At 39.0% G+C, this 24,649-nt stretch overlaps 1 protein-coding gene across 5 annotated transcripts in view; it reads left to right on the top strand.

The window, feature by feature from the left end:
- The window catches only part of B3GNTL1 (UDP-GlcNAc:betaGal beta-1,3-N-acetylglucosaminyltransferase like 1), a 216,208-nt gene that overhangs the window by 147,859 nt on the left and 43,700 nt on the right, over nt 1-24,649 (top strand). For all 5 annotated transcript variants that reach the window (XM_060764529.2, XM_060764530.2, XM_060764528.2 and 2 more), the window contains one exon: nt 15,017-15,141. In XM_060764529.2, the coding sequence (XP_060620512.2) occupies nt 15,017-15,141 (125 nt within the window). The remainder of the gene's footprint in view (nt 1-15,016; nt 15,142-24,649) is intronic.

Here is a 24,649-nt window from a genome sequence, read left to right as displayed (position 1 = left end):
CTCTCTGAAACTATTCCAACTTACCTACATCCTTAAAATGAGGTATCCAGAACTAAACACAGTACTCAAGATTATGCTTAACCAGCACTATTTTGGGTTACCTCTGTACCAAGTTTGGAAACTCCAGTTAGTTCAAAATATAGCAACCAGGTTGATTCTGGGTACAACTAGGAATGAGCATATCACACCTATAGTAAAATCACTCAAGTGGTTGCCAAATAGTTTTCAGGCAAAATACAAAGTGTTAGTTATTACCTTAAAGCCCTGTGTAATTTGGGTCCAAGTTGCCTGTAGGATTGCTGTCTTCCATACACTCAGGTCCTCTGGGGGACATTTCGACTTGACTAGCAACTGTAACCCAGAAAATGACAAATAAAATTTGATGTTGTTGTTGTGGTGGTGGTTGTTATGTTCTTTTATTAATGGCGAATTAATTTTTGTACAAGTTAAATTATTTTATTATGTACAGTCTAGTGGTTTATCAAGCAAATTAATTTCCCACAGAGATCTATAATATGAGGGGAATGTGATGAGATGGGAAGGTAAAATGGCAAAATTATTATAATGATGCCTGATAACATAAGGAATTGCATTCCAATCTCTGCGATAAACCTATTTTTAAAATTAGTCTGATCTATTTTTAAAAATTATCTGTTAGTGGTTATCACAACATCTCATAGTGGTGAATTCTGTAAGCTCTTTATATAGTTATGTAAAAGTCTAGAAATTTTAATCAAAAATTAGATTAAAAGCCTGGGATAGCTTATTTATAGGTCAATTTAAGCACTATTTCTTAACTCTTATCAATAAAGAAACCATATCTAAGTCAAATGGAGAAATTCAAGAGCTTAGTCTATTCCAGGACAATTTTTAAAAAGCCCTAAGCCCTCACTGGTCTGCCATCACAATGCTTCCGATCTTTTTGAATGCCTTTGTAAGAAAATGACAGTGGCAAAGTGTTCCTTGGCACTTCTCCTCTCTACAGAATGATCCCAGACTTATCTATGGGTCATATCAAAATTCATAATTTGGGTTCAAATCGATACTAGTTAGAAAAATCACTGGGTAAGATGATTATGGAAAGGAAGAAATAAAATGATAGTGGTCCCAGTAAGGCAGTGGAAGTCAGTCTCTCCGTCTCAACTCTCAACTCTCATTTATAGAAAGGCTGGTTGTGGAAACAGTTATGAGAAAGCTGAAGCCAAACAACAATTGGTCTCAAAAAGTGAGGTTCTCTTATCTTTCTCTGGTTGTAGTCAAGAAGAATATAACACAATTAGCCATTATGATACAGAACTGGGAAGAATATCTCAGTAAGCAATGCCAACACTATTTTCATTCAGTAAGTTGAAACAAAATATGGACACAGTACCAGTGTACAGTTCTTACTCCCCAGAAGGCTTGTCTTTTGAGGGCCATGGAATTATGCATTATGATCTCACTCCTTTCTTCTTGAAAGATTTGGGGAGCAACCATAATTCAGTGTTGGAGCACTGCCTGAAAGACTGCCTGAACCCCAGAAATGTCTGCAAAGAGATAGAGAGTCCAAATCAGTGTAAGACAGCCTCCCGTGTTCCTTAGACTAAGAAGGACACACCACTACAACAGAGAAGACATCATAATCATAATAAAATAAGGTTTGAGCAGGTTTGCCATATTCCATCTTAAGAAGTTATTACTCTTCTCTCTTTTTATATCTAGCAGAATAACTTGTAGGTGTCATATTGCTGCCAATAAATACAAAAACAGACCAAAATATCTGCATTATAGTATTTCCATGTGCCAAATAGTCACCATAGCAGCAACCTGCTTTTCTCATTTGTTACTAAAACTGTACACCTGTTCTTCAAATGTTTGAATACAAGGCATACACTAGAGACACGAATTAAAGATTGTATTACACAATATACTTAGAATGTACAACCAAATGCTGTTTTTTATATCATCTCCCGTGTCTTGAAAAAGAAAACCGTAGAGGGGCAGTGTATATTGCATGCCTGTGTGAACACGTACACCAGACATGTGTTGTCTCTGTGTTGCTTTTACTGGAATAGTTTTGTGGCATCTTAAAAAGGCAAACAGATTTATTGTACTATAAGATTTCATGGACCACTTAAGCAGGTTCTAATCAACAAATGTAAATGCAAGAATGCACTTAATGCATTTATTTATGTATTTAACAACAACAATAATAACAATAACAATAATGGAGTTCTGTGTGGTTTCTGGCTGTATGGCCTGAAAACCACACAACACTCCAGTGATCCCAGCTGTGAGAGCCTTCGACAACACAGTAACAGTAATAATAGCCTTTATTAATGCATACATGCAATTATGTCTGGCACACTCATTTTGTTTTTTTTAAAATAGGTAGAAAGTTTTCACGGAAAATTGGAAAGCTGTTATGTAGAAATGATAATGTCCTTTTACTAATTTTGGAAATTTACCAAGGGAAGGAATGTGCTTTGTGCTATGGACTTGATTGAGAAAACACAACTTTCACTTTACAAGAATGGTAAAGAGTTTATATGCTCTTGACTGTTTCAAGCCCAGGCCTACTTGGCAGCTTCAGGTAAATTCCAGGAGATCTTTCCACTATTATGAGATCTCTTGGACACTGCAGCCTTTTGTGCTGCTATCTCATGAGAAGTTTAATGAAGTAAGTTTCTAGTTTTTAAGGCTTTGCTTTTTCACAAAATGCAAGATACCCAGGAGAGAAAACTTGGGGGCTTTGAATACATTTTCCCTTCTTTCTATAATGATTTGAAATAAAGTAACTTATATATCATACACAAGCATGATTTATATGGATTGCCAAATTCTGATGTTCTTGGTTCAAGATTTCTCCACTTTTGTGGATAATATAGTGAGGAACCCAGATAAATAGTAGAGCTTCTGCTAAGTAAAGCAATGCAGGATGAAAACATTGAAATACAGAGTGGCCCCCACATCTGTGGATGACCTCCTCCTCCTCATTTACTCTGCTCTCCTCCTAAACGAGAGCCAAAGTAGATCAATATCAATGGTTTCACTGACCCACACTTCAAAGACAATACCCCAATTCAAAATGTATTTGTGGGCCTCCCTAGATCCTCCAGTGGAATTCTATGGTACACTTCCTGCCCAAGGATAGTCAAAATACAGGGTTAGTCAAAATGCATAGGCCAATAAGCCATTCAATTGAATGGCTTATTGGCCTATGCATTTTGACTAACCCTGTATTAGATTCACTTGTATCTAGTTTCAGGTTTCAATGGGGCTCTTGGGATGCACTATAATTTCTAAACTGTGAGCCATAAGAGGTGCTGTGCTCTCTGAGAAATATGCTCAAGGCTTGAGTGTATCTGAGTACATTGGCTAAGAGGCTGCCCATATCTTCGAAGGATTTACTTTTCCTATTTTAATTAAAGAATTAATTATCTCCTATTAGACTCTACAACTTACTGTGTTCAAAGTTTCTCCATCCATCTGATGGAGAAGTCTCGACGAGTTACATACCTACCATCCATTTTTTCTATTTTTGTGTCACTGCTATAGATTTGCCTTTGAGTCTTGTCATAAACCCCAGTCATCACCTCATATATTTTCCACCTGTTTTTACAGCACTTGCTGCTCTAAGTTTCATCCCCGACTTGTACTTTTTTTTAGTTTGCAGACTATGAATGTTAATCATGTCACTTTTCAATGGGATTGAAGGAAGAGATATTTTCAGAGAATCCTAAGCAGAATAGTGCAATGACATACTTACCAGAACTGAATTTATCCTTACTTTTGCTTTGCCTCTTGTGTATGATGAGAAAAGACAACTAGGAAGAGGAAACAACAGAATTAAGGTATAGGATATACTTCCAAAAGAATCGTATTGGGGGTTATTTAGAATCCTTTGGAAGTTAGCAAATGAATGTTCCTCATTTCAGTTTGTCAAAATTGGAGAGGTGTTTTGTTTTGTTTGAAGACATGGAATTGAAAAATATTAGTTCCAGCTTTCCTTTCTTTAAAAAACCCTCTAAAAGTTGTCAAATGATTTGTCAACGTTCTAGGGAAAACTCAAGACAAAACGCAGACTGATATTTTTGGCACATCATGGGTAAAACTGAACAGAGATCTGTACTTGAGGTTTGTCCAAGAAAGTAAGTACTGGAGCCAAATAAATCAGGCTTATAAACCCCTTTAAAAGAAGGCATCTTGACAGCATACCTTGATAGCATGGAACTAAGCGCACTGAGGTAATTACCACAATCCTATTACTGGGTTTTCACCCCTTGTATGTTTAATTATATTTAGTGCAGCTCACATATTTCTCTTTCAGAGAGCAATCCTTCAACTTTATTTCCCAAACAATGGAGCAATTATAACTTTGTCACAGATTTCCTGTTTTAGGATCGGGTCAAAATGATTTAAAGGCCTATTGAGACACAACCATGGGCTTCAGTGGCACAGCTAGCAAGAAGCTTAGAAGGATTTGTATAATTCTGGAGGAAGCTCTTTTTAAAATGGTTGTGGTATTAAAATAATGTGTTGGATTTTAATAGATCCTCAAGGGAAGAATGATATGACTTGGAAAAAAAACCTCTGTATAACTGTTTCACAACCCTACACACATGTAAACATAAGAATCCAAAGAAAAGTAAGGAACACTGTATTTGTGGTGCCTTCATATTATGTTTTTTCAGGTGGAATAGATAAGCGAGCGATTGGAGCTTGAACATAATTAGACTATTGCTGTGAGAGCCATCCGGATCAAGTCCTTGATAGTCAAGGCAGCGCATTACTGCAGGAGAGCGCATCTGGCTCAGAGATAGCTGAGATTTGCAATTTATAGAGTTTTGTTTCAAAGTGAGCCAATTCTTTTTTTTAAGGTCGGATGTATCCTCTGCCAGATACACACTGACCTCTGCATCTCTTTTTCCAGTTCGCGTGCTGTTATTGTTTCCTAGGATTTTGATGGGGCTCTGTAAAACACTTCTGAACCTTTGTGTGAGTTAATATTAGACTTAATTCTTTAATTAAAATAGTCCAACCCTATTCATGTTTATTTGTGAGGTACATCTCACTGAGTTCATTGAGGCCTTTTCATGAGCAAATCAGTTTAGGAGTGCAGCTGTAGCATCTTAAGCTGAACTTTCAGTTTGTAACGTCAGCTTTTCAAATTCTCTTGGTACAAATCCAGTTCAAGTGTAGTTGCTGTGTGCTGGGTTACACATTATTTGTTTTTTCTATTCCTTGCCTGATCAGTCTTGCTCATGGGCAGTTAAGAGGCTGTGTGTATGTGTGTGTAAGGGACACGTGCATGTCTCTGTTGCAGCTTTATCTTTCCTTTTTTGTAAACATGACTGGTGTTCTTCACTCGCAGAACCTTTTAATAAATGGACAACTAATAGACCAAGTACAAATTTCCAGACTGCCATTATTTATTTCCTCTTGCCGTTGATTACGTAGTAAGAAGAGAAATGAAAATTCTGTCCTGCTCAACATCACTGCCTCACCCAAATTTCTACATTCATTCCTATTCAGTAGCAATGGTGATATAGATACAACTATGTTTTCTAAAGTAATTCTTCATTCCAGTGTTCTAGCCACGATCAGCAGAAAATTATGGTGTTCATTCCTATGTCAAAGGTCAGAGCTGGGCCAGTGAGTGTAATTCATCTGTGTAATCTAAAAATTAATCTCCTTCAATATATGGTGGTGCTTTGTAGCCCTAACTACATCAGATTGGCCTGCATGTGCCGCATTGGTAGAGTGATAACACACTGGATAAACAGCTATATCAGTAATCGAAGAACCAATAATGGTGGCAGTATTAAAACTTAATATTCATATGACACTTCCATGTATTAAAAGTGTCTTATATTATGATTTAGTCTATTCTTTGAAAACAATCCCAAAATAAATTACCTTCAGAGAGCGGGTTGGAGACTGAGTATGAGATCTGAACTGGAGGGCTAATATTAGATGGATTGGAAATTGGTTGACTGGCTGAACCCAAAGAGTGCTTACCAATGACTACTCTTCAGAAAAATAACTAATAGGCCACCAAAGGGGTCTGGCTGGGCCCAGTTCTCTTTGACATCTTTATCAGTGACTTGGATAATGGAATATTAGGCATGCTTTTCAAATTTGCAGATGGCACCAAATTGGAAAGGATAGCTAATACCACCAGGGACAAGAACAAAATCCAAAATAACAGATTAGAGAGCTGGGCCGAATGAACAAAATGAATTTCAACAGGGAGAAATGTATAGTATTATTCTTTGACAGGAAAAAAAACCCCAAAATGCGCAGAACTGGTGATACCTGGCTTGTAAACAGTACATGTGAAAAGGATCTAAGAATTTAAGGTAACCACAAACTGAATATGAATAAACAGTGTGATGCTCCAACTAAAAAGCCCAATATGATTCTAGGCTGTATCAATAGGAGCATGGTCTCTAGATCAAGGGAAGTAATAACTCTGTTCTGCTTTAGTCAAAACCCACCTTGAATACTGTGTCCATTTCTAGGCACCACAAATCAAGAAAAATATTGACAAGCTGGATAGGTCTCCAAGGAAGGATGACCAAATGATAAAAGGTTTGGAAACCAAGGCCTGTTAGGAGCATCTTGGAAAAGCTGGATATCTTTGCCTTGGAGAAAAGAAGGCTAAGATGGACATGAGAGCCATGTTTAAATATATGAGCAGTGGGCAAACTTCTTTTTCGCTCCTTTGGAGACTGGGACATGGAGTCATGGATTCAAATTGAATGAAAAGAGATTCCACCTAAACATTAGGAAGAACTTCCTGGTGGTAAGAGCTGTTTTGGAGTATGGTGTGGCCTCTTTCTCTGGAGGTTTTTAAAGCAGAGACCGGATGTCTGTCTGTTGGGAGTGCTTTGATAGTGTGTTGCTACATGGCAGGGGGTTGGACTGGATGGCTCCTGTTGATGCTTTCTTAGTCATCAGTGGGAACAAGGATAAAGCTGTTCCATCTACCCTTACCATATATACTAAAGTATAAGCTGCCTCGAATATAAGCAAAGGCACCTAATTTTACCACAAAAAATGGGAAAACGTATTGACTCGAGTATAAGCTGAGGGTGGGAAATGCAGCAGCTACTGGTAAATTTCAAAATAAAAATAGATACTAATAAAATTACATTATTTGAGGCATCAGTAGGTTAAATGTTTTGAAAAATTTACATAAAACTGGAATTTAAGATAAGACTGTCCAACTCTGATTAAATCATTATTCTAACCTTCTTCAGTGTAAATGTGCTTACGTATCCTTCTAATAGTCACCATAGTTTGTTTTAATTATACATTTTGGGGAAAATGTTGTGTGCATATGAATAAGGAAAAGTGGGAAAGACTGGCGCTGAGAGAGGAGGAGAGGAAGGCGCATGCTGCGTTGAGAAAGGAGGAGGGCAAGGAGAGCTGGGTTGCTGGGCAGAGAGGTGAAGGTCCTGGCAGCAAGGCATGGGGCTCAAAGAAGCCTTCCTGCCAGGACCCTCACCCGAGTATAAGCCAAGGGGACGTTTTCAGCCTTAAAAATTGCCGAAAAACTAGGCTTATACTTGAGTATATACAGTAATTCTACCACCCCTATGTATACTTGTCCCCACCCCAGTTTATTGATTTTCTTGCACTGATCAAGAAGGCCTCACCTTCCATTTATTTTCCTCAGTAAGTATGAAAAGGGCCAGTGTTTAAAGATATTCACAGCATTTCATCCACATTGTTTAGTAATCCTTCTAACAGCTCTGTACAGGATCAGTCAATAATAGTAATCCGTTAGTATTTGCAATTACGGCTTTTATAGGCAGTTGTCATTTCTTAACACATATTTATTTTCTCTGTACATTGTTTCCTATGCTTCATAATATATTCTGTTTTGAATCAATATTTGTCTCTAATCACACTGAGGCACCCCTACAAAGGCACAGAATACAATGTGTTTTCTGTTTAAATGAGAGTGGCTGTCAAACAGTTGACAGAAACTCCTCCACTTTAGGGACTGAGCAACCCTGCTATTCAATCCCCCTCCCTTTTATCTGAAGCAGACAGTCAATCACTTTACAATACGGACATTTTTTTAAAATGATGCATTTGGAATCCATTGGTGGTGAACTAGGTTGTGGAGTATTTAAACCACGACACTCTTAATTATAGAAGCTGATGAAAATTTTACTTCAGATGGAGTGGGGGCATCGTGAAGCATTGGGTACAATATGTAAGGTAATAAAGTCTACAAATAGGCATGCAGTCCGCAACCAGCAGGCTCCTGGAGAATTAAAAACATGTGGCTCATTTCCCTTAGCATGAAGCGTGACATGAAGAACAGAAGCAGGTTTGAATTTTACCATTGACACAGAGCATTACCACAGGGTTAAGCACAAGGGATGGATAAATTTAGGTAGACGGTAGGCCAAAGAAAATCGTATGTTCTCTTTCTGGTGAGGAGGTCTTTTTTTTCTTTTTTTTTGCTATCCTGCTGCTAAGTGCTTCAACACTCTTATTAATGTTAACTAAAAACTTTCAGTATCTTGCAGAAGTTTTCATGCACTCATGCACACACACACTCTCACACAAAATAATACTCACACACTCACACACATGCACTTTCTCCACCATTTGTTTGTGAAGAGATTGAATTGAAATACGTTCAATTACTTTGTTACCATTTGATGAACATAAAATACACAGCACTATGAAGCTTCACAATGTTTTTTTTAAATTGTTGAACAAAAGTTAATAGCAAAAATAAGGTGGCATTTGTTGGCTGTATATTTGCCTCCTTTATTGTGACACACATATATGATCTCCAATATAATCTACTTCCTGTTGAAGTACCTGAATGTTGTTTACTTGTGTGCAATTCCAGTGTCACACATTCTCAAATTAGATACACCTACTTCTGGAAGGATCCAAGTACAATAGGGCTCATCCAGGTAGGCCGAAAACATGGGACTAGTCTCCGTTTTACCCTAGGCGTCCAAATGAGACCTCCGGTAAAAGCAAATTAGTTACTTACTTACACTATCTCTTGTTGTCCAAGTAAGGTTGTCCTCCAAGTTCGGTGTACTGACGTTGAGTATGTAGGTGACTCTGGAGCCCTACTCTTGACCTGCATGTTCACCATGTGGAGTAAACAGAGGTTTCCCTAGTTACTCCACATTAATTAAATGGTCCAGATCCAGGCTATTTGGCCGACCGCATCCCCTTATTTGAACCTGCTATGGCCCTGAAATCTTCAGGAGAGGCCCTTCTCTCGGTTCCATCTCGGTGCTCCACGAGGATGGAACTCCCTGCCCAGGGGAGCCAGAATGGCCCCTTCCCTGCTGTCCTTCAGGCAGCAGGTTAAAGCCTTTTTATTCAGGCGGGCTTTTAAAGAATAAGGTTTTTAAGATGGTCAAGGGCTGCTGTGATTTTATATGCTTTTAATGATGTTTAATACTGTTTAATACTTGTTTATTTGTATGATTTAAGTTGTATTGTAATGCTTTTAGTTGTGAGCCGCTTTGATTCTCCATATTGAGAGTATGTATAAATAAACATAATAGTAATAATAATAATAATAATAATAATAATAATAATAATAATACACCTCATTAGATCTGGATCTTTATGAAAGATCTAAGTGTGATGAGATGCTGGGCCTATGGGGACTATTAGGACACATCACACATTTTCCAGCCTTTTCACACCTTTGGGCTCCTGGAGACAAAAGGTGTGGGATCCCTATCCCACCCCCTCCCCCATCCCCCAGTTTATCCTCTAAAATCTTCTGAAAAGGTCCTTTGTCCCCATGGAACCTCTCCTCATGTCCTTGTTGCACAAGAAAATGATACATGGAGGGGGGGATTCCTTCTCATCCTTCCCATCTCTTTAGGCATAATTTTCTTGTGCCACAGAACCCTCAGTAGCTCACTGGGTTAAACCCTTGTGCCTGCAGGACTGCTGACTGATAGATCAGTGGTTTAAATCCAGGGAGAGTGGGTTGAGTTCCAGCTCCCCATGCAGGGGCATGAGAAATGCCTCCCACAAGGATGGTGAAATATCAAACATCTGGGCATCCCCTGAGCAGCGTCCTTGCAGACAGTAAATTCTCTCACACCAGAAGTGACTGCAGTTTCTCAAATTGCTCCTGACACACAACCCCCTCCCCCCCCCCCAAACGTTAACATCAAAGTAGTGTTGTGAATTTTGTACTACTGGTGAAATCCACATTTAAACAGCTTTGCTAGAACCTAAAGTGTCATAATATTTTGTGAACGTATACAATACTTAGTTTCATCCTTGTATACTTTTTGCAGATCTTTTAAACTGATAGCTGAATACGGTTTAGAAGATTGCTTTAAATAAACAAATGCATGTTTTATTTGACCCTCCATTTCTATTAGATGACAAAATTTCGTGTATGATCAATAAAAGCAAGTCTTTTTAAAAATCTTTTTATTATTAAATTTAAGTATGCATACATGGAAAGAGGGGGAATATTCAAAAGAAGATAGCAAAGTAGGAAAGGGGTAAAAGAGAAAAAATCAAGATGGGGGGGAAGGGAGTTGACTTCCATTCAAACCTCAGGTTCTTCTTGTCCTTTACTTCGTTATTTTACTTACATCTTCTTTATATCTTTCATTCTTCTATTTTTTTCATAGTCATAGAAAAGGTCCCAATCTGTTCTTTTTAGTGATTTCCCGGTATTTTTCTTTAATAGAAAAGTTAATTCATCCATGTCTCTTATTTCTCTTACCTTATCCAGCCACTCATCAATGGCGGGGATTTGTTCCTGTTTCCAAAATTTTGCAAAAGTAATTCTTGGCGCTGTAGTGATAAATGTAAATAGTTTATCCTCATTTTCACCCAGTTGTAATTCCAAGTCGATAAAGCCTAGTAAATAGTACTCAGGTTTCTTTTTAAACTTCCTTTTCAGGATTTTTTGTGTCTCCTCATGAATCAATGACCAATACTTCAATGTTTCCTTGCAAGTCCACCACATGTGATGGAATGTACCTATCTGCTCACATCCTTTCCAACACTTGTCTGAAATATTTTTATACATGTGGCTTAGTTTTTTTTTTGGAGTGATATACCACTTATGGAACATTTTAATCAAGTTTTCTTTCAAGTCTATTGCATGCGTGTATTTTAATTTCTTGTTCCACATTTGTTCCCGCTCCCTAAATTGAATTGGCCTTCTTAAATTCTCTGCCCATTTAATCATACAGGATTTGACCTGCTCCTTTTCCGTTGCCCAAATTAGTAATTTGTTATATATCATTGTTATTATTTTCTTTTTATCTTGTTTATAATACTCTTTAATTTGTAAATAGTGAAGCCACATAATGTTTTCATAGTTATAAAAGCAAGTCTTGTCTATGCTTGCGAGCTTGCAATCCGAAAGAAAGAAGAAGAAGAAGAAGAAGAAGAAGAAGAAGAAGAAGAAGAAGAAGTTTTATTTATATCCCGCCTCCTCTCCTGGGTATTTGGGGAGTAGTGAAGAGAGAGCCAACTCTTCAACCACAATTCCTTAAAGTCAGTTCTTCCAATGACCACCATGAAATTGCTCAAGAAGAGGAAGAGCCCAATGGAGCAAAAGGTCTTTCAATGCAGCTGATGGAATAGCCCAACTCCCTATTTCTCTCTGCTGCCCCCATAAATAAACAATTTGCTCCTGCCCATTGAAATATTTCTCTAGCCACCTGCCATGCCCTATGATTCATTTTCAGCATGAAGCCACAATGCTTAATCCCCTGCTGTGTAAATCAGTTATTTATTTACGTAGCACCATTTGGAACAGCTTGGCAACAGAGAATAGGATGAGAAACAAACAATATTTTGAGAACATTTGACAATTATATGGGTTGTATTATATTCTCAAGTGGCTGCAGTATTGCTAAATTCAAACAGATGTCCCGTCATCACCTTCAGCTACATGAAATAAAGGGGGCAGGATTTGAGAGAAGGATTTCAAAATTGTTTTATGGCCCTATAAGCATCCATCATTCCATTGCCATTGAGTCACTCATCCTGGAATGATCTTCGAAATTTAGGCAGCTACATATTTCTCTCCCCCTTTTTGTTGTTGGTTTAATACTGTGAAGGAATACTTCTAATTCTCTTCCAGAACAGGCACTGTTCCTTCTTGTTTTTATGATGAAATGCATGGTCCGTGCTGTGCTGATGTGGATGTTTTCAGAATGGGCTCTGCCATCTGTTTCACAACAGCCTTATTAAAAAGCAACTGGAAATCTGAAGTTTTGTTTTTTGCTTTTGGAGGGGTGCAGACAGGTGTATTTTTGACATTGATGAAGTACAATAGAAGTTCCTTGGGAGGCAGTCTGTGGCTGTACTTTGCCACACTGTTCAAGACACACATTACTTCTTTTTCTAACAATTGTACTTTGTTTTGACTGCGTACTTGATTGATCACTTCTTTTCTAATAAATTCCCCAGCGATTTTATCAGACTGTGCATTGATGAAATAAAAGGAAGGAAATTGTAAAACTTGGTCAGATTGATAATTTACAACAACTTCTAAGACTATATTACCAAGTGCCGGACCAAAAACAGTGTTTTCTAGGGGGGAAAATAGCACTGAGGCCAGTGTAATGATTCCAGTGTCCTGGTCCACTCAGCTAAAGCTCAAGGCACTGTCAAGATGAAAAGATGCCACAGGTGCATCAAAATTGCCACATGAAGATATTAACCATGATACAGCAATAAAACCTAAGAGAAAGGCTAAATTAGATTACATCCCTCAGTTGATCAAAGCCCTTTGTCACAGCTGTTGTTATGCAGAATCCCCATTATGAAGGAAATGGCACCCAGACAGATCAGTTCCTGGCTGGATTACTGCCAAATTCACCAATTTAGGTGAGATCCATAATCAGCTTTCCATTAAAGCCACTAAGTACAAATTGACTGATTTGCTTTTACTCCAGCAATGCCATCTTTTTAGCATCCCTGGGACAAATTTGTCCAGCATCCCAGCTGCTGGATCATTAACACAGAGCCAAATCATTTGCTCCGTGGCAATGTTCTATATTCCATATTCTTGGAAATAAGCAATATGACAGAAGCGAAGAATGCACTTGTTGAAAATATGAAAAGCTAAAGGAGTTAACAATTGCATGTTATTGGGTTTTGTTATTTTTTAGAGTGAACAGTTCCTTCGTGGTAAAGCAAATACTTTGTATTTAGAAGATTACAAGTTCCATTCCCTTATACTTAGAGGAATCAATCTGTACCATCTGATGGGGAGAAGTTTTTAATTTCATTAAGCTCTACTAGCAGTCAGAATAAGCTAGCCTTCCTTTACCTGATGTCATCCAGATATGTTGGAATACAACAGTGATTGTCAACCTGTGGGTCCCCAGGTGTTTTGGCCTACAACTCCCAGTAATCCCAGCCAGTTTACCAGCTGTTAGGATTTCTGGGAGTTGAAGGCCAAAACATCTGGGGACCCCATATTGAAAACCACTGGACTACAAGTATGACAGCTCTGCTTGATTGATAAGAAAGGGTGAGGAGAATTGCAGTCCAATATATTTAAATGCCACCAGGTTGAGGAAGGCTAAAATAGACAGATCTGTATTAGTTTGGCAAAATACTCTAATATGGTTTAACATGAGTAAGATTGCAATTGTTATCCTCCCACAGCCATATTCTACCTCCCTTGCTTCATAACACGGGCCAACACACATTCTGGTGCCTCAAGTGTTAGCTTTGTGTCTGGGTATATTTGACCTGCTGGTTCCAAAAATGACATCAGTTTTCCCCTATCAGAGCTAGTTTTTGAGAAACAGAACATATGCCATCTACCAGTTGCTCACTGCTCGCTTATAGAAAACCATAAAAACCATATCTAAGAAACTAGAGCTGATGCAGCCTAAACAATGTAATTTTCTGAATCAGTGCCTCAAATAATCCCAGGAACGGGCCTAAAAACCAAGACATCAAGAATTGTTTTTTCTTGGGCTGTGATCTACCCTCTACTCAGCATTCCAGTAACAACTCTTGTATTTGTATGCTTAATCCATTTGTCACAATATTTTCTCTATTGTTTTAGGAATAAGGCAAAATAGCCAGCAATGTGTGTTGGTTTAAGTGTTAAGACTACAACTCGGGAGACCAGAGTTAAAATCTCCACTATGTCGAAACACAGGCATGACCTTGGACAAGTTACATTTTTTCATAATCAGGGGTTGGCTAAAGCAAACCCATTCTGAACAAATCTTGGCCTAGGGTCACCCAAGTCAAGGGGACTTGAAGGCACACAATCACAGCAATGTTTGTAAAAACAAGCTTGGTCCAAGCCTTGTTTATCCTTTGGTAGTATTTCTGTGGAAGATGAAAAGATGAGGAGATTTCAAATTCATTGTCTTATCTTCTTTCCTTCTTCCTTGTTAGCTAAACCCTGTATTTAGAAACAGCAGGATGTCAGTACCTCTTTGGTGTGTTACTCCCACAAGTATTATCTCCTTCATTGTGCTATGTTCAGCTTTATTTAATCCTCAGCCAAGAGAACAATTCTGCAGTTTAGATGGGAGGCAGCAGTGTCCAGATTTATTGCAAATAAATAATATTTTTGAATGTTGTTGGAATTTATTTCCCATATTTTTCAAAAAAATCCAGTCTGATTCATCCATAAGAACATCTGGCTTCAGTCATATACAGTGCAAGAATATGCATAAAGATTCAAAACCACATAACAGTGACCTAGTTTTCCTAAATGTAAGAACATAAAAATAAAAAAACAAACAAACCCTATATATCAAACCAGTAAACCTGTAAGTTTTGAAACAGAAAACAACCAAGCCAAGCTAGCACTTTAAACAAAAGCGAGGAAAAGCTTATGCACTTAATATGTTTGAATCTCACTTTCAGGAACAAATTTCAAATTTTGTACAGGTGCTTTTAAAATGGTGACATTTAAGCCATCATTTTCATTTCTGTATATAATTGCACAGTGGTATTTTGGTTTCAAACATTTTAATTTAAACTCCTGATTTGAATAAATTATTCTCTGCTACAGGGTACTCCAGAAGATTTGCTGTTCTTTTATGAACACCTTCGGAAAGGTGGTGGAGTTTATCGAGTTGACCAGTGCCTTCTTCTCTATCGTTACCACCCACAGGCAGCTACTCATTCAGTTCTAGAGTAAGGCATGTTTTGTATGAATTAGCCTGGGGGTGTTGTTTGGTAATTATTGGGGCAATTACTCTCATGAAAATATATTATATTTGTGTTGATATGTGGTATATATTTAGTACCGCCTATACTTGAGTATAAGCCGAGCCATATAAGCCACCTATGGTGGGGGCCACATCTGCTCTCCCAGTAGAGACAATTGTATTTAGTCTTTACATTGTGAGGTTGCCATCTTGCAAATGACTGAGGCTTGGGGCTGTTTGTGCACTGAGAGAAACATCTAGTGGCAATCCTTTGAAACTCTATGCCTCAGCCTTTCAAGGGATAAGAGTTTCATTCATGGACGGTTCATGGTTGCAGAGATATAGCCATTTCAAAACAGGTCTATCTTTTTAAATGCACCTTGTAAAATGTATCCCCCTTTAATATTGAGGAAATAGAATGATGTTCTTGTACATTTGAACAGTTTTTGAAAAAAATCATACCTCTATATTGCTGTATCAAGCTTTTTTGGAGAAGGATTGCTAGCTGCTGTGGGAAAACATATTTTTGGAAGAACATTTGTTTTGAACTAACAGCAAACTGTTACTGATTTCATTTTGCAAGGTTGTGTGGCATAGACATTCCCTTTCCCTGCGTTACAACATACTCAGAGAATGTGGAAAGAGAAATGTGTAGAAAAAACTGGAGGCTTCTCACACTATCTCTCTCTGTTTGCATACACTTAATAAACACATAGGTTGGGTGCAAATGGGAGAGTTCTTGTGCGTAATCTATCTTGCCATGTGTGAAATGTGGAACAGAGTCCCCGAAGAAGGAAGTTTTCAGAGAACTCTGGGTTCAGTAATTTAAAAGGTCAGCTGGTAACACAGAACAACTTTGTAGGATGCCACACGGAAAACCATACGTAGTTATCTTTAAACTAAAATTTTCACTATTGAGGAAAATCTTTCTGAGATCTGCTGTGCACATGTACTTATGGCTCCTTTTCTGAGCCATGGTTTTAAATTGTTTCTGTTGATTTTAACTATGCCTGGTGGTGTCTGACTGAGAATATTATAAAACAATTCAAGCTACATTAGTTGATGCACTGGTAACTTTTTTCTTGTGTATCTATGTTTGTGAAGAAACTGTGGTCATTTACTAGACTCAGGTCATTCCAGACAGGACTCAAAATGCAGTCCCTGTCAGATTTTTACCAAACGATGCCTCAGGTATCAATTTATCCAAATGATGCCCCAGGTAAAAGAGGAATAATTTGAGAGAAGGCAGGTAAATACTGCTTTGTCCCAAATTATTTAGATACCCCATTAGATCCAGACCTTCCTGAAAGGCCTGGTTCTAATGGGGTATGGGCCCTGTGCAGAAGCAGTCCTGTAGACTGTCCCCATAACCCAATTCGCTTCTTCGGGCCCCATGAACCTGACAAAGAGGGCTCCCACCCCCTCCACAACCCCCCAAAGCCTTTAAAATGAAGAAAAACTTCCCCAATTACCATAAGTCTTCTCCAGCATGTTAAAATGACATGCCAGGAAGCGGGTGGGAATTGCTCCTTTTCACCTCCTGCTGTGTCATTTTTATGCACCAGGAGGGCTGCTGGAGCAGTCTCCTGGTGACCTGGTTTTTATTTTATTTTAAGGCTTTTGGGAGAGCTTTTTTAGGATGGCCCTATTCCAGCACAGTATTTACTGCGCTGGAATGGAGACAACCCCTGGAAAAGCCCACTTCTTTTGGACACTCATGAGGACTTAAACCCGCTCACAAGTAGGTTTAAGCCATATATGGAAGCGCCCTTGGACTCTAGATGACATCCCTCTTCCCATGGAAATTCACTAGATAACATTGGACAGGTTGACTTCTCTCAGCCAAGGAGAAGGTCACTGGCAAACCTTGCTAATAAAACCCTAGGCTTAGAAATGCCATTGTTGAAATAAATAAATATTAAATAAAACTTTATTTATATCCCGTCACCATCTCCCAAAAGGAGCTCGGAACGGCTTACAAAAATACATGATACTGCAGTACAATACACAAGATACAATAAAATCAATAACATTGACAATTTAAATAAAACCTCATACATAAAACAGCATATAAAACCCCTTCTAAATTAAATAAAGTACTCAATAAACGTGGCCATGACTGTGAGTTTAAAATAGGCCATATCAATATCAATCATATAAGTGCCAAGAATGAGACAAAACATTTGATCTTCCAGCTTTTATATTTGAAGTTTTAATCCTATAGTTGATTTCAAGGCAAAGAATAATAATAATAATAACTCATATTAACCCAATAATAATAATAACAATAATAATAATTTTATTTCTTATTTGCCTTTCCTCATAAGGCCAGGCATATTTTGCCTAGGAACCTTGTGAGGGGATTCTGCATCAGACTCTTTAACAGATAAGAAAAAGCTGTAACCTTGTTTGTATGTTTATTTATTCCAATTGTAAGTCACTTTTATTCCAAAGTGGAATCTAGGACAGCTTCAAAAAACACTGAATTAAATAAAACATATTCAGAAGCCACGGGGAATGCTCTCACTTGTATCATCACCAAACAAACCTTTGATGATGGCAGAAGTAAGAGAGTGAACCTTCCTTTGTAGATCTTAGAGCTCTTGCAGGTTTGTACTGGCCTTCAGATAGTTTGGATCCTTGCCATACATGGCTTTATATAGGGCATGAGCAGTACTTTGACTTGTGCCTGGAAACAAATTGAAAGGGAATTATATGTGCCATATAAATGGTCACGATCAGTGTTCTGGCTGTAGCATTTGGAACCCACTGAAGTTTCCAAACATTTTCTAAAGGCATTCCCACACAGAGTCCAAATGGGATGCAATCAAGGCATGTGTCTCACAACCAGATTTTCTTTTACTTCTCCTCAAGCCAATTCACATGGCCATTCGTGATAAGCTGCTTCTTTCCTTCTTAATAGGAACTTGAAACCACCGACTACTGTGCATCTTCCACAAACAAAATTAAATTGCTTTGTGGAGAATTAGGATGACATATGGACTTTTCCCTCTTGGTGCATATATGTGTATGTGCAAGTCACCTGCTCACTTACGGTGTCCCCATTACTTTCATAGAGTTTTCTTAGACAGGGTTACTCATAGATAGTTTTGTCAGTTCTTTCCCCTGAAATATAGTTTACAGCATATAGTACTCATTGACTGTCTCTCATATAAGTACTAAACTGGGCTGGCATTGCTTAGCTTCCAAAATGAGTCAGGATCTGGTACCTTAGAATGTTTAGCATATTAGCTATTAAGTATGACAAGAAATCAGATATTTACCCAGAGATACATAGAGATACATGCACACTGAGACTGTTGTACAGCAATATAGATGTTTAATTTGTCTGAAAACACAGTTAAGGCAAAGTTGTGTCTTTTAGTACCTAGGGCTTAAGAAGTCAGTCGTCATGAAACTAAAGAGCATGGCTTGTTTAAACAGAGGTGTGTCAGCTAATCTTTCCAACAATCATTGGTGAGAGCCGATCACAGTTTTGTCAGGGGCCCTACATGCCCTGCAGGCAGAAACTCAGTAGCATCCACTAATTTTGCCACTCCCATTACAAGGGTGGGGGAGAAAAGGAGATTCATGTCTGATTGGCTAATAGAAGTTAGTTCTGCAGTATGGTGACATTTAAATGTTGGAAATAATTGTTGTGTTTCTGCCCCTGGGTAATTCCCACAACTAATTTACCCTACAGAAGAGATTACCTGAAGGCAAAAGGAGGAAGCGGCCACAGCCTCGCCGTCTAAAAGCAAGGGAGGTGTGATTAAGTGGTGTATTCTCTCTGATCCTAGGATCCAAATGACGTAGTGATAGGAACAATTTGGTTATAAAAGATCTAGCAATCTGTTTACAGATGTTTTTATGTTGTCACTTGAAGATATGAGAAAAAACATGTGTATGCATTTGGATTAGACTCCTTGTCTCAATTTTTTTTGAGTTGCTATGCATAATACCAACCTTCCTATGACAGCCTTCACTCAAGAAAGAGCTAGTATTTCCTTCTTACTTGAGAAATTTATCATCATTTTCACTATATATCTTCTCTAACACATGCATTTGCTCACTTTTCATTCTGCACACATTTTGCACACGGTTTCTGTATTAGGTATATTTTCCAATTATAGGCATTCTTAATCATTAATATGTTTAAAATGTATGCATGACTTAACACATATTTGATTTCTGATTTTTCTATTTATTGAATTGTACTGAGAGCCCTGCATGGCTTTGTGTGTCGTCTCAGAGGCTCAAAGTACAGTTCAATTAATTGAAAAAAATGGAGGGTCTTGGTGTATTCCCCCATGGATACCAGTGTTGTACTGTACGTATAACACTATACCTGGATAAATTGCATAGCTTTATAATGTTTATTTAATTGTACTACATATTTGGCTCATCTTCCCACAATACACTATATCATTTGAGTTATCTTGGTGTGGTTTGTTTATTCTTTTATTATACTGGCAATTGTTGTACCTCTTGCCCTCTCTACACTTGTATTTCTCCTTTTCCTACATGCCATGTACAACTGCTCGTGGTCAGAAAATACTCTTTGTCCAAACAGTTATGTGGCTTCTTTCAGTTAAATGTACAGAGTACGAAAGGGAGAAAGAAATGCCAACAGTCTGGTATGTTAACAGTTTTACTAGAAAAGGTGACATGGCACAAAACAGAAAGAATTCTAATGAAAAGTTTCTGGTGGATTTTTATTAAATTTTGAATGGCTTGAACAAAACCCACATTTAATAATGTGGGGTCAGGGGAACTAGGGAGATTCTTTCAGTAAGGGAACACTGCCTCTTTTAAATAAAAAAAATCTTTTTCATCAGGATTTGGAGCCCAGGTCTGACACTCCTTGAGCCTTATGATGCATTGACATTGCCACTGGCTATGAACTTGTACTTCATGTGAAGACAGAAATTAACCAGTGAGAATCTTTTGTGGGAGGCAGTTTATGTAACATTTAAGCACTGCTTTTAGTTTCATTTGTTTCAGGCAGTTTCTTTAATTGCTGCGTGCAAGTTGCTGCAGTTCCTCTCCTTGCACCTGCCTTGGCGCTGGGAGTCTGGGAAAATGGCATTCCCTCATCCTCCAAGGCAGGAATCCCAGCTACTGGCCCTGGGAACAACCCAGTGCACAAGGCAGCCGAGACGAACCGGAAACCTGGAGGGAAAAACCAAAAACCATCTCCCTTTCGACACTCCTTAAGCTATGTTTTTTAAACCTATATTAGTAATGTTAAGTTGTATTCATTACAGGTTTTCACAAAGCCTGCATCTGTAATTTTCATGTAATTAGCTGGAAGGCACAGTCACACACTTCTCTGCATTGAACCTAGTATCCACCCACTGTTTGTCCTTATGACACAACCCGGAGCTATGAAATTATTCCCAAGGTAAAGCTCCATAGTGGGAACTGTCTGAATTAATTCTTCCACAGAGTGTGGCATGTAGGAGCTAGAGTGGCAGTTCAGGTGCACTCTCTTTCCTTGTTTTGGTTCACAGAGTCTGTTATTTATTTTCGGAGGACACAAGGGCACATGAACAGCATATTTAGAGCCTAGGATGGTTCTTCATTATTGCCAAGTATCTCTGGGTTTTAAATCCCTAGTCCAAATCAGAACTATTACTTCAGCTGATTTTCCACAGAAAGGCAAGAGTAAGGAGTGAAACATATTTATTGATTTATTTATTTATTTATTTATTTACAGCTTTTATATTCTGCCCTTTTCACCCTGCAGGGGACTCGGCGGATTACAGTGTACACATATATGACAAACATTCAATTGCCAATTTTTGACATACAAATATATACAGACATACACAGAGGCTATTTAATTTTTTCTGGCTGCCAGGGGAGCTGTCGCTTTCATCGTCCATCTGCGATGCTGATGAGGCACTTCCGCATTCCCCGCATGCTTCCCCGCTGGATTGCTTTGCTGGAGTCTTCTTTATGGCCTCATAAATCAGTTAATTTAGCCTCCCCACACTTTAAGGTGGTACCTAATTTTCCTACTTGACAGATGCAACTGTCTTTCGGGTTGCAAAGGTCGACAACAGGCTACGCACAATTAGTTGGAAACCCACTCCAACCCGGGCTGGCTTCGAACTCATGATCTTTTGGTCAGAGTGATCTTAATGCAGCTGACACTCAGCTAGCTGCGCCACAATCCCGGTGCCATATATCCTGCCCTCTATTTAGTCCCAGGGCTCTTCCACACAGCCATATAACCCAGAATAACAAGGCAGAAAATCCCACAATATCTGCTTTGAACTGGGTTATCAGAATCCATATTGCCATAATTCCAGGTCAAAGCAGAAAATGTGGGATTTTATTCAGCTGTGTGGAAGGGGCCCCTGTCAGGTTTTTGGATTTTTGAACAAGACCAAACATGTTTCAGTATTTATTGGAACCCATGACAGATCTCACTGTACATTTTTTAAAAATGTACCTGTGCTGACACTGGTTGTGTCCTCAACAGTACTTTTAGTACCAGCTGCTGTGCTTACATTTTCCTCAGTCTGTGCAATTTTTTTCATCAGAATAGCTATGCCTGGGCAAATCCCAATATGCGTCCCACGCTGAAGCCTTTCCTGCATATTGGGATTTGCCCAGGCATAGCCCTCCACCTACATCACCAAGGAGGAAGAGATCTTCCTTTCAGAGGGAAAAGCTCATATGTATCCCCAAGACAATCATACAGGAATTACTGGGACAATTACTAGACTATGTTGAAGATATGTTGAAGACAATATTGTTCTCATGGTGACCAGATCCCTTAGGCTAGATGCCACACTTACCTTGTTATAGCGTCAAACCCAGTTTTCCAAATTATCAACTCCCGAGCAACTTCTCCCACTGTGCTTCCGTAATTGCCCGCAAAGCAATTTTGTCTTCATCTCAAATTCTATAGTGGTGAGAACATCACAATCCAGGAGTGTAAGGTGCACTCTGTGTCAGCTCACAAAGAGGGCAGACAGTTGGATGTTTTTGGAAGATGGTTTTTCTCATCTACAATTCTTGGTGATTAATTTGTGAGTCTGTATGTCAGCCTACCAAAGATCCTTCTGGTGTAAGATATTCTTACTCATCCCCCCATCTTCCCAAAGGACATTTTAATGTGGCTCTCCTCTTTCTGCCAGAGACTCATTCTCTAGCAACACATCAAATTCAATTGACCTGTCATTCCATGGATTGTGTGGCCAAGATAATTTTAGAGGCAGCTGCCCTTTACTGTTGCTCTGCAGGACTCTTGGAGGACAGCAGATGTCTGATCCAGGACTTCACCTTTCATAGAGAGGAACTGTTTAACACCAACTTGGATGAGTCAATGGATCACCTCTTTAAGGCAGGTTGACTGTGAAGATGGGGGTTGGGATACAGCACTAACAGCAGTGACTATTCAGGTCTTCATGGAAGCATCCATCTTTTTCCTTTTCAAGTTCCAAATCATCATCACATGTCTTACAAATGCCCTCACAACACTTTTTGTCTCACCATGGTTTCTGATATGGTAACCACTTCATATGGGAAACAACAATGATTCCTACCCAAGTTATGAGGAGAAAAAAGAGAAGGTCATAAAAATTCCTGGATTGTTCCCTTTTAGACTGCATGTAGGTTAATCACCTGATTGAAAGTTATGGATTGATACTTGGCAAATGTTGTGTAAGACTATCTTTGAAAAGATCTTGATTCAACTTTGATCTATACTTACCAATGGCAAACAACCTCTCTGTATTCCATGCCTATGACAACCATATGAAATTAGTGGGGCTAGCATAAGTCAGTGGTTGACTTGAATGTGCACACATCATGTAGTCACATTGAAACACACAGAGAGAAGCATATTTCACCATTTGTCATAAAAAAAAACTATGATGATTACAGAAAAAAATAATCTGTCTATTCACAGATTCTGTACACTCACCATGTACAACTCATGAAAGCTATCAAAATATATGCATATTGCACATTGCTTGCAGCTGATAAACCAGAGCTTCCATGGTTCTTGCTGTGTCAATTGGGCATGGCTACAGTATGCTTCTTAATCACCGGGGTCTGACAATTCCAGATCTTTGGACCCTGGTTGGCAAAGCACCCAGACAAATGGATAGCCAACAGGTCTTACATTTTCCTATTAATGAGAGTAGACAATGACGGAGACTATTCATATGGCAAGCCTCGGATGTAACTTTCTTCACTGCACGACAACTCCAAGAAAAATGCAGGGAACAAAATCAACCTCTGTACATGGCCTCCATTGACATTGCAAAAGCATTTGACAGTGAATTGCAGTGCTCTCTGGACCATCCTCCAAAAAAATTGCGTTCCCTAACAAATTTGTGAACATCCTGCAGCTCCTCCATGATGACATGATGGCAGCAGTCTTGGACAGCAATTGCTCTCAAAATGACCCATTTAAGGTGGAATCAGATGTCAAACAGGAATGTGTTATTGCCTCAACTTTATTTTCCATCTTCATTGCTATGATCCTTCATCTTGTTGATGGGAAGCTTCCCACCAGAGTGGAAATCATCTATCGGACAGATGGCAAGCTGTTTAACCTCAGCAGACTGAAAGCCAAAACCAAGGTTACAACAACATCTGTTATAAAACTCCAATATGCTGATGACAATGTTGTCTCTGTGCATTCGGAAGAAGACCTACAAGCCACGCTAAACACCTTCACAGAAGCATACGAGAAGCTCGGCCTGTCCTTGAACATCGAGAAAACCAAAGTGCTCTTCCAGCAGTCACCAACCAATCCCTCTCCAATGCCAGAAATACAGCTTAATGGTGTAACATTAGAAAATGTTGATCATTTCCGTGGCAGCCACCTCTCCACAAAAGTCAACATTGACACTGAAATACAACACCGCCTGAGCTCTGCGAGTGCAGCATTTTTCCAAATGAAGCAAAGAGTGTTTGAGGACCGGGACATCCATAGGGATACCAAGGTGCTTGTTTATAAAACTACTGTCCTCCCAACCCTGCTCTATGCCTGTGAGACGTGGACTGTCTACAGACGTCACATGCAACTCCTAGAATGATTCCATCAGCATTGCCTCAAAAAAATCCTGCAAATCTCTTGGGAAGACAAACAGACAAATGTCAGCGTGCTGGAAGAAGCAAAGACCACCAGCATTGAAGCAATGGTCCTCCGCCACCAACTCTGCTGGACCAGCCATGTTGTCTGGATGCCCGACCACCATTTCTCAAAGCAGTTGCTCTACTCCAAACTCAAGAACGGAAAACTGAATGTTGGTGGACAGGAAAAGAGATTTAAAGATGGGCTCAAAGCCAACCTTAAAAACTCTGGCATAGACACTGAGAACTGGGAAGCCCTGGCCCTTGAGCACTCTAACTGGAGGTCAGCTGTGCCCAGCAGTGCTGTAGAATTTGAAGAGGCACGAATGGAGGGCGAAAGAGAGAAACGTGCCAAGAGGAAGGTGTGTCAAGCCAACCTCGACCGGGACCGCCTT

The sequence above is a fragment of the Anolis sagrei genome, chromosome 2 (assembly GCF_037176765.1).
Source record: "Anolis sagrei isolate rAnoSag1 chromosome 2, rAnoSag1.mat, whole genome shotgun sequence".
NCBI lineage: Eukaryota > Metazoa > Chordata > Lepidosauria > Squamata > Dactyloidae > Anolis > Anolis sagrei.
The sequence above is the reverse complement of the archived record's forward strand: the minus strand, read 5'-3'. Positions and strand labels throughout refer to the sequence as shown.